Genomic DNA, 10,971 nt, shown 5'->3' on the forward strand with positions numbered 1-10,971 from the left:
AAGCATCAACAGCAGCCTGCCGGATTTGGTTTTATTTGAGTCTGCAGATGTCGTATGACTCAACACGGCAATATATCACGGAGGGATGACTTTTAGGGCGGAGTGGGAAACTTTCTGTATCTATTTTGTCGAGCACACACGCAAACGATGCAGGCGCACCGGTCTGTTGTTTTTCTTCCCGTCCCCTCAGCCTATCACGTTGCAGCGTACACGCTCGAATGCGCAGCCATCGTCGAGGCGTGCGACGACGCGCCCTGACGGCCTGTCGCCCGTCTCCGCCGGCAGCCATCCGCTGTCACTTTCACCTTTGCCGCACAAAGCCCTCTCCGTTGCCACGCAACAACGCCGCGCGAGCTCAAACACGCTCGCGAGAAATAAGCAAGGTTCTATTTGAAGCGGAGTCAACGACACGACAATAGCAAGGAGCTTTGACATTCCACTTGTGTCTGGATCACTGAGATAAACTTATTATCACAAGAGGATAGGCGGTAGAAAATGGATGGATGGATGGATGGATGGATGGAAGTCCTCTGATATGAAATGAGGTGAAGCCCAATGGCGCCGCCTCGTGGAGGTATTGTCAATGACACTTGAACGGCCCCCAATGACGGCGCAGCTCGTTGTTGGGCCTCCAGCAAATCATCGATCATTCATGAGCTTTCTATTATTACGGCGCTAAAAGACTTCATTATACAAATATACACATATGAAGGATCATTTTTAAATAATCATAAAAATGATGGCAAGAGACATTTTTTAACAGCAGGAGAACCCGTTTGCATTTCGATGTGTACCAAACACATTATTTAGTGACACATTTGTCTCTGTGTTGATATCGTACATCGCTCCAACAGCAGCTCAAGCCCTCAAAATGCAGCAACGTGAAAAAATTGCATTGGATTTTGACAACAATGTGTAGATTTTGATGTCCACTTTGATAATTACATCGATATTGTTTTACTTTCTAACAGTGTTCATTTTGCTGCTGATAAACAACCTCGGAGATGATTATTGAACATGAAAAGATTGAATGAGGATGAAAAAGTGAGTATACTCCCCTTGCGGCAGAACATAAGAAGGGCCTTCGCATTTCGGCGTGAAAATGGATACCTGGCTGACCTTTTGCCCTTAGCCAGGATTCCGAAAGCTAGTCCGCACACGTCTCGACCGATGTTCGGAGGCGGATGTCTTTTCCCGATGTTTCTTCGCCGGGAACCGAGACACTAAAACTTCTCCCTTCCCGAGCTGCAGACTGCAAACGTGTCGTATGATGAAAGAACATGAGCGGTACCCTTCGAGCAAAACCTGGAGACTGTATTGCAAAGACAATACGCACTGTTAAGTAGTTTAGAGAGCAGCACTTAAGTTGACAGGCTGCAAGAAGTCATCTGCGACGCCGATGATTTCAAACTATGTTACACAAGTGGAGTATTCTGTTTCGCTTCCCTTCAAACAAGTGAAACACGTAACGTAACGTGGTAACGTGGCTGCTTCAATTCCCGTTTTTTTGCCATTTCGCAACCCTGATCTAATTTGTAACGACACTATTTTTACATACAGCGTGCGCGAGTGTGTGACTGGGATGACTAAGAGCGGAATTATTCCGAGCAAAGATAGGAGCGTCCAATATTCTACTGTGGATTCAAACGTCGATGCTGCCCTCTGGTGGACGAACGAGGAGCGTCACGAAACTGGACTGGAACGTTTTGCTGGGAAATTCAAGTTGCTGGTTAACGTTCACTTTTTCACACGTCGTCTTTGATTTTGACTTATAGCTTTTTCTACAGATATTTTTGGTGCTTCGTGAAATTCTCTCGGGAGTAAATTGGAATTTACAAAATGGGAAAAGGTGCCCGGATGAACACACTTAAGTGACGTAGTCAAGTGGGCAACGACCATAGCTGGTTGGAGAGGAGGCGTTTTTTTGGTTTTTTTTTTTTTTTTTTTTTTTTTTTTTTTTTTTTTTCCTCCTTCTTCTTCTTCTGGGAGGGGGCGTAGGTGCCCTTTCCACTCGTTTGCCATCCGAAACCTTGTGGAAATGTTGCGGACCGGAGAGGATGTCGAATGTGTATCCGATCGGTGAGCGGGGGGTGACGCGGCCCGCGGCCCGCGCCAGTCGCTAGCTAGCCGGCCGGCCGGCCGTGCTGCAGCAGCATCGTGCGGGAAAAGAAAGCGAGAGAAAGGAAGAGGAGGGGGCCGCCGCCGCCGCCGCCATTATCGGAAAGCTTTCCCAGCCGCCATCTGCTCGCGAAGGGCCGCTGGACGACTGCAACCACTCGGCCCGTTTTGGGTGAGGCGCGTGCCGCCGGCCCAGCTTGAAACGAGCACAACAGCGGACCGAGCAAAAGGGGGAGCAAGGGGGAGGCTTTGTGGGATTTCTGCACTCGCGGAAGCGTTTTTCAATCGCGGCGAGCGATGCCGAAGCGCAACATTTCCGCCGTTTTGTGTGCCTTCACGCGGCTGCGGCGAGCCGGCCCGACGCGCGCGATGCATCCTCGCCGCGTTTGTGGCTTTCGTGCCGTTCAGCGGGCTCAACGAAGCGCCTTTGTACTACTTTCCCTGCTTTCGTGAATGCTTCTGGCAAGCTCGCGACGACGGCGAGCAGGCCCGGCGTGCGGCTGCGGCGGCGGCGGCGGCGGCCCTTTGCAACAAAAGCCACCACCGACAGCGGCACGCAACGTCGCCAAAAGCAAATGCGATCATCCCTCCGACTCGATTGCGTCCGCGTGGCTCGCGCGTCTTCTTTTTGGGTTTGTCGGGCCTCGCCCAGCTGAGCGCCGTCGGGCCGCTTATTGACTTCTCGCGACTGCATCTGCGTTCGCATTTGCACACTCGGATTGCCTCGCGTCGCCTCGTTTCGCGCTGCCGCAGACCGACGCGCATGTGCTCCCAATCCATCGCGTGCCCGTTTGGTGCTGAAATAGAAGTCCAAAGAATGTGCGCCATGGAACACAGCGGCACGTTTAGCGAGACGAGTCCCATTGCACCCGATATTCTGGCGAGCGAGCATTAAGCGCAACAAAAGTGGACTTCATTTACTCAACTCAATACTGCACCTGGTCGAAGGGCAACTAATGTTACTTTCGTGGCAATCGGAGTGCAGGAGGATTGGTAGGCTGGCCGCATTTTCAATTACTGCCGATTTATTATACGTTGAACGGTATGGAATGAAAGAAAAGTCACTTTTTGGCTTTTACCGTTTGTGACCCCGATGAGCCCGCCCGACCCCTTCGTTCATTGCGTCGGTGCGTTTCGTATGACGGGAGCCTGCGCCGTTACCGTACGGGAATTATTGCTCGGGCAGCGTATAGCCTGCGTTAAAAAGTGGGGAAAACCTCGCATTGATAGAAACGTTCTTACTCATCCTGCTAACTCCGAGCATTCCGATCCACTGCGAAGAGTCGGAGTACAAGAGGCGGCAAAACCGCGGCGCAGCACTCGAACCGCCTCGCTCGATGGCTTAATGTTAACGACTACTTTTTCCTGAGCCGCTCAGACCGTCACCGATGTATTGCTGACAATAGGAGAGAGTCTTGATCCGTTTTGTTCGAACTTTCATTTGTACTGGATGTTGTTACGTGACCCGCGCGCCTAGCAACGTAGTCAACTTCGCGAGGTGCATTTAGCGCTTTAGCCGGCACAATGCAGAACACGAGTGAGTGCCACCTCTGCCCCGTCAGTTGATTTGCGAGTCTTAGCCTATTGAAAGCCCCTAGGAAAATGTTGTGGCTGTTTGTGCACTTAAAATCGTTTTTTGTCCTTTTTCTTACAGGACGTGACTTCCAAAGGGGATGAATGTCTTCACAGATCATTGCGCTGCTTCTTAAATCGGAACGCTGGAAGAGGCCTGAAAGTTGAGCCCTTGGCCAACTTTACGGACAAATCTCCGAGCGAACCTTTTCCGCGGTGCCCGTTTGTGGCGGGATGATCGTCGGTAGATCATGATGGCGAAAAAGCAAGATGTCCGGTCCCCCGTTTACAATCTCATTGGGGTGGGTTTGTCGGGCACAGAGAAAGAGAAAGGTCAGTGCGGGGTCGGAAAGTCCTGCCTGTGCAATCGGTACGTGAGGCCGAGCGCCGACGACTTCTACTTGGACCACACGTCGGTGTTGAGCACCAGTGACTTCGGGGGTCGAGTGGTTAACAATGACCACTTTCTCTTTTGGGGGGAAGTGTCGCGGCTTCTGGAGGAAGGGCCCGAGTGCAGGATGAATGTCGTGGAGCAAACGGAATTCATCGATGACCAGACCTTTCAGCCGCATCGTAGCACCGCTATGCAGCCCTACATCAAACGGGCGGCCGCGACCAAGCTGGCGTCGGCAGAGAAGCTCATGTATTTCTGCACGGATCAGCTGGGCCTCGAGCAAGACTTTGAGCAAAAACAGATGCCCGAGGGCAAGCTGCAGGTCGACGGCTTCCTGCTCTGCGTCGACGTCAGCCGGGGCATGAACCGCAACTTCGACGACCAGCTGAAATTCGTCACAAACCTCTACGGTCAGCTCAGCAAGACTAAGAAGCCCATCGTGTTAGTCCTCACGAAGTGTGACGAAGGAGTTGAACGCTATATCAAAGATGCGCATACCTTCGCTATCACCAAAAAGAGTCTGCCCGTCGTCGAGACATCTGCCCGTTCAAATATAAACGTGGACCTCGCCTTCCTCACTTTGGTTCAGCTTATTGATAAAAGCAGAGGCAAGCCCAAGATCATCCCCTATTTTGAAGCGCTAAAGCTCCAGAGTCAGCAGATAGCTTCCGCCAAGGATCGCTACGAATGGTTAATCAACCGCATCGTGAAGAATCATAACGAAAGCTGGCTGAACACCAGTCGACGCATGAACGCGTCCCCGGAATACAAAGAATACGTTTTCTTGGAGGGAACGGCGAAATGCAAGAAGCTCTTCCAACAGCACGTTTACCGTCTGAAGCAGGAACATATTGAGCGTCGTCGTAAAATCTACCTAAGCACGCTTCCTCTCGCGCTTAGTTCTTTGGTGCCCGACCTGGATGAAATAGATCAACTCAGCTGGTCTGGTGTGCAGAAGGTCCTCGAGTCCAAGCAGCACTTTGCCCACTGGTTTGTTGTTCTGGAGGACTCTCCTTGGGAGGACACATCTCACATTGACAACATGGAGGACGAGCGGATCCCGTCAGACCTTCTGGAGACGGATGAAGCGGGGGACTTGTTTAATGCCCACCTGGACCATTTACGTAACGAGTGCAGACGTGCGGAGATGAGGCTTGACTTTAAGCACAAGCTTTCTTCTTCTCCCTTCGTCACACCGGGTAGACCTTGGGAAGAGGCTCGTAGCTTCATCATGAACGAAGAGTTCTACCAGTGGCTCGAGGAGCCGGAGTACCTCGACCTTTACAACCGTCATCAAAAGGAGCTCATCGACCGCGCTAAAGAAGACTTCCAGGAGCTGTTGCTGGAGTATTCTGAGCTTTTTTATGAACTCGAAGTGGATGCCAAGCCAAGTAAGGAAAAAATGGGGGCAATTCAGGACGTGCTGGTGGAGGAGCAGAGGTTCAAGGCGCTGCAAAAGCTTCCAGCTGAAAGAGACGCTCTCGTGTTGAAACATATCCACTTCGTATATCACCCTACTAAGGAGACCTGCCCGAGCAGTCCACACTGCGGCGACTCAAAGATTGAACAGCTCCTGGCATCCCGTTTCCCGACGTCTTATCCTTTTTTCGACGCGAAAGCTCATTTCGGCGACACAAAGGCCGACAGAATCAATCTCGTCATACTGGGGAAGGACGGACTGGCCAGAGAATTTGCCAATGAGATTCGGGCTCTCTGCACAAATGACGACTGGTATGTGTTGGACGGGAAGATGTATGAGCTGACGCTGCGGCCCATCGAGGGAAACGTGCGTCTCCCTGTCAATTCTTTCCACACGCCGACGTTCGCCCCTCACGGATGTCTGTGTCTGTATAATTCAAAGGAATCCCTCTCCTATGTGATCGAAAGCCTCGAGCGCCTTAGGGAGTCGACGCTCGGTCGGAGGGACGGCCAGCTAGCGCAGCTGCCGACGTCGCTGCTCTTGGTCACCAAACGAGGCGTCGGCTCATATGTGGACGTTGGTGGGGAAACCGCCTTAAACCTGATAGCACAGGGACAGCAAGTGGCAAGGAGGCTGCAGTGTAGCTTCTTAGATCCCGCCTCTCCCGGCGTCGGCTACGGCCACAATGTCAGCGAGTCGCAAATCAACCAGGTGCTGAGGGGCCTTCTGGATATCCGGAGGAGCGCGTCCTTCAGTAGCAGCTCCCCCCCGCTCCTCCCCGAGGCCCCGGGCCTGAGAGAGTCTCCCCATCAGCCGGTCCCAGAGGCAGATCTTCGCATCGTCATGTGCTTCATGTGCGGGGACTCCTACGACATTGAGCAGCTGCTGTCGCCCTTCCTCATGCATCAGCACTGCAGGCCCATGTCGAACAGCGGCGCTTCTGTATTGCTCGAGCAGACCGTCGCCGGGCATAAGCTCGCCATTGAGCTGTCCGTTCTCTCGTATCACGCCTCCTTCTCTTTACGGAAGAGCAGGCCGGTGCACGGCTACTTTGCGGTGTACTCCGTCTCCCGAAAAGCATCCCTCGAGACGCTGTGCGCGTTCTTGTGTGAGGTTCAGGATATCATCCCGGTGCAGCTTTTGGCAGTAGGAGGTAGCCAAGCCGAGCTGACGGAGAGCAACTACGCCCGGGAGCAGCAGATCCAAGGAGAGGAGCTCGCCCGCGAGATCGAAGGCCGTTTCAATAGTGTGGTTTGCGGATCTGGGGGCGTAGCGGGAGGCCTGCACAGGATAGAGATGTTCCATCCCTTTCTCATGGAGGTGGCGGAGAAACGCAACATTGTGGAAGCCACGCACATGTACGATAATGTTGCCGAAGCGTGCACCAATGAAAACGTGTACTCCCCGCGCTGCGGTTCTCCCAGCCCGGTCACCGCGTTCCTGGATTCAGAGGACGACGTCGAGCCTTCGCCTCCATACTATGACGGCGCTCTGGCATCTCACCACGGGGGCTTCAACCCGCCCGACTCGGACTCCAGTGACATCTCCCTTATCTCTGATATTCGAGACCTCGAGAGCAAGCTCAACAACAAGGTGCCCCCCCACGTAAGAATCAAACCCGGCGTCACTTTCGACTTTCGAAAGGTCAGCCGAAACCCGTACGCGGACACGGCGGGTCACCGGCGCTCGCTGCCGTCTGCCGTTACCTGGGTACCCGGGGGCGACGCGGGGTACGACCCCTCGGATTACGCAGAACCGTTGGATGCCGTGTGCAAGCCCCGCCCCAGTAATGACGAAATAATCTACTCGGTGCCGCACGACAGCACGCAAGGAAAGATCATCACCATCCGCAACTCCAATAGGATGCACTCCAATGGCAACGGCTCCGACAGCGAAGCGGACAGCGGCTCTCTGGAGCGGAGGAGGAAATTCTCGGCGGCGGGCGTGAAGCCTCGTCTGTACCGCGATCGCTCCAAGCGGCTCGGCAAGTTCAGCAGCTTCCGCACCAGCTTCATAGGCAGCGACGACGAGATGGGAGCCCTCCCGAAGTCCAAGGAAGACGACTACGGGACGCTGAAAGGTGAAAGTCTGGTTAATGAAGAGAATGAGGACCCCAAAAAGAGGAACATTCTGAAGAGTCTGCGACGAACGGCCAAGGTGTGCATCTAGCCCGTCTGCTGCTTTGGAGAAGGAAAAAAGGAGCACTTTCACGTTACCAGGTTAACTGTCTGATGTGGAACTTTGTCTGTCTTCTTTTCCCTTCAGAAATCAAGACCCAAGCCCCGCCCGGCGATCCCCAAACCCATGGAGAGCAGCTACTTTGGGGTCCCCTTAGTCAATGTGGTGTCGCCAGAGAGACCGATTCCGCTCTTCATTGAGAAGTGTGTTCGCTTCATTGAGACCACGGGTGGGCGCTTTGATCAACTTAAAAAAAAAAATGATTCCTTGCTTTATATACACTCCATCAGGTAAACCTGTACAGTCCAATGAGCTGCAGTGCAAGAGCTAGGGTTAATTATTTTTCATATATAATAATCATCAACACAATTACTATTATTACAGTATAATAATAGTAATTGTCGTAATAGTAATGTCGTTTTCCGTGTTGTAGCAGCGCACTTGTGTCAAACTGAATTCGTTTGATTGTCTTGTATTAGACCTCATTTGGTAGTGCAGGTTGCTGGTGAAAATGTTGAAGTCAGTAAACATAACCAAGAACATCCATTACTCCTACAGCATCCCCCCACCACACGTTTGTTAAGATATACACTTTTTGGTCATACCTGCACCTTCCCCTGCTTTTCTCAGGTCTGAACACAGAAGGTTTGTACCGCGTAAGTGGGAACAAGTCCGAGATGGAAAGCATGCAGCGGCAGTTCGAACAGGGTGAGTTACCGAAGCCAAGCGATGATTCACTCCAAAGCCCCGCTTCCTCCTCCCCCTCCTTATTTTTCACTCATCTCCTTAACCCCCGCGCTCTCGGCGTGCAGACCACGGATTAGACCTGGTGGAGAAAGACTTCTCCATAAACACTGTGGCCGGCGCCCTAAAGAGCTTCTTCTCCGAGCTGCCTGAGCCCCTGGTGCCTTGTGCTCTGCAGGTGGACCTACTGGACGCTTTCAGTAAGCAAAGACTGCTGGGCCGGAGGGTCTTGACACCAAAATAAAAGCACGATTGCTGTAGGAGCTAAGAGGGTGGGGCAGCTTTGAACATTTATTTTCCCGCGTGTTGACGCTGACGATGTCAATGCTAGCGCAAAGAGGCCTCTCGGAAACAAATCAAGGCCGCGGATGCCACGATGCGGGTTTTAAATCCCATTTTTCTTGCTGTGAACGCAGGAATCCCTGACAGAGAACAGCGGCTGTACATCATGAAGGATGTCCTGAGGAGATTCCCCAGGGAGAATTATGATGCCTTCAAATACGTCGTGAGCCACTTACACAAGTAATTGTTTTTGTTCTATCTCATGAAATACTCAACAGAGGACTCAATTATTAGTTGCTGCCCCAGTTAGATTAAGACTCGAGACTGACATGTGACTTCCTCCAACCTCAGGGTGAGCCAGCTGAGCAGGCTGAACCTGATGACCAGCGAGAACTTGTCCATCTGCTTCTGGCCCACGCTCATGCGACCCGACTTCACCACCATGGACGCCCTGACGGCCACGCGCACCTACCAGACAATCATCGAGATCTTCATCCACCAGTGTGCATTCTTCTTCTACAACCAGCCGCTCATCGACTCCCCCACGGGGCCGGGGGGGCTCCCCGCTTCGCCCACCGCCACCTTCGGCGGGAGCTCGGCCTACTCCTGTTACCGCTCGTCTCCTCCGCACTCGGGCGCGCACTTCAGCCCCCTGCAGCAGCAGTCGCCGCCCACCACCCCCCAGTCCCCTCTGCAGTCCCTGCTGCCCCCCTTGCACCAGCATGCCCACCCTCACCCCCACCCCACCCCCACCACTCCCCCGCCGAACAGGAGACACTGTGAGGCCACGAAAGCCGCGTGCGCCCAGGATGCCCCCCGGAATCTTGACGGCAACACGAACGTGACAACTTGATGACGGAAAGGGGGCGGGGCGAGGCCCCCGACCTCACGCCGGTCTGTTTGAGGGTCACCCGGGTTCAGACCTCATCGACGGGACATTTGTGGCCGCTGTGTTTTTAATCTGTTATTTGTCCTCATGAAAGTACTGCCACTGGATTTGTCGTCTGGCCCTCTAGGTCCTTTGGGGTGGAAGTTTGCGCCCTCTAGTGGACGCCTTGGCAAGCTCATTTCAGTGGCGTGGAGAGGGTAAGGGGGTGGGGCTTACACATCCAGGGATGCACTTTAATGTTCAATTGTTGTTTTTGTTTTGGGACATACTGTGCGTGTTTAAGTTTGACAGCTCAGCCATACCCATTGCCTCTACAGAACAGAGCTCTGGCCGATCAAACTTTGTTTACATGAAATTATTATTTTTTAATACCCGCATACTTCTCTGAAGCACTTTTTGATAGTGTAGCGTTACATTTGAGTTGTCCATATTGCTTGTTTAGTGGTTGAGTCTGGCATTCTTGTGGAAACAAGATCCTCTAATGTAAAAACTTTCATTGGGTCGATTATTCCGGGGCGACTCCTGTTCCTCACTCATCCGGCCTCGCGGAATATAGTTTTAGACTTTGTCCTCTTTCTAGCCGTCGGTCGAGCCGAAGGGATGTTTCGGGTTTGAGTGTTAACGTGAAGAATTGCAGCCATATTTGATCAGCGCACTTGAAACGTAACAAGAAGCCAATCATGTCAAATAGTCCCTCCGCTTTCCACACGTACTGCAAATCACGCTTGAACAATACGGTAGAAAGGATCTGTGGAAGGCACCGCCGCGTGTGAACTATTTTTAGCATATCGTCCATTCTTAATGAAGATCTGAATGTTGTTTTTTTTTTAACCCTTAAAATTTACAAGACAAAGCTGTGTGTTTCCTACGGGGACAAGTGTGTTCAATCACTGGATGTATTTTTTTTTTCGGACCGCCTTTTACTGGTCTTAGTAAGTACCACAATGCTGTTTAAAGTCATTTGAAACGAGTCGCTCCTACCAGTCCATCGTAAAATATACTGTAAACACACAACCGCGACTGTGTAACCGTTGGTAGGCTGGGGAAGGACACCGCTCATGTCAGTGGTAGGAAACATTTCTTGTGTATTTCCATGATTGAAAGTCCATTTGGACCGTTTTTTGTTTTTGTTTTGTTTTGTGAAGGGTTCAAGGCCACTTAGTGCATGATTTAAAACACACGCACCACGGGGGGATGAAAGCCTCTCCCTGTTTTGAAAATATGAATTTAGTCCAAGGACAGAACAAATGCTTCAAAAGAAATATCTTCCGTACTGCGCACCAAGAGAAAACCATCAAATTGTCTGACTGAGCAAATAGTGTTTGAAGATGAAGGCCTTATGTGAACTGTATGATAGTTAATAAATTAAATCTT

The 10,971-nt window shown here is 51.9% G+C and overlaps 1 protein-coding gene across 1 annotated transcript; it reads left to right on the forward strand.

The window, feature by feature from the left end:
- The first annotated feature begins 1,994 nt into the window (after positions 1–1,994).
- arhgap35b (Rho GTPase activating protein 35b) lies at positions 1,995–10,971 on the forward strand. Its single transcript, XM_061702964.1, has 7 exons — positions 1,995–2,290; positions 3,773–7,661; positions 7,770–7,911; positions 8,313–8,390; positions 8,495–8,626; positions 8,843–8,948; positions 9,060–10,971. The coding sequence occupies exons 2-7, from the start codon at positions 3,942–3,944 to the stop codon at positions 9,559–9,561; spliced, it is 4,680 nt and encodes a 1,559-aa protein (XP_061558948.1). The 5' UTR covers positions 1,995–2,290; positions 3,773–3,941; the 3' UTR covers positions 9,562–10,971.

The sequence above is a fragment of the Phycodurus eques genome, chromosome 17 (genome assembly GCF_024500275.1).
Source record: "Phycodurus eques isolate BA_2022a chromosome 17, UOR_Pequ_1.1, whole genome shotgun sequence".
NCBI lineage: Eukaryota > Metazoa > Chordata > Actinopteri > Syngnathiformes > Syngnathidae > Phycodurus > Phycodurus eques.

Coding starts and splice junctions, on each gene's coding strand:
- arhgap35b (XM_061702964.1), top strand. CDS start 3,942: ATGATGGCGAAAAAGCAAGATGTCCGGTCCCCCGTTTACAATCTCATT. Junction 8,391..8,494: donor GCAGCGGCAGTTCGAACAGG/GTGAGTTACCGA, acceptor CTCGGCGTGCAG/ACCACGGATTAGACCTGGTG. Junction 8,949..9,059: donor GTCGTGAGCCACTTACACAA/GTAATTGTTTTT, acceptor CTCCAACCTCAG/GGTGAGCCAGCTGAGCAGGC.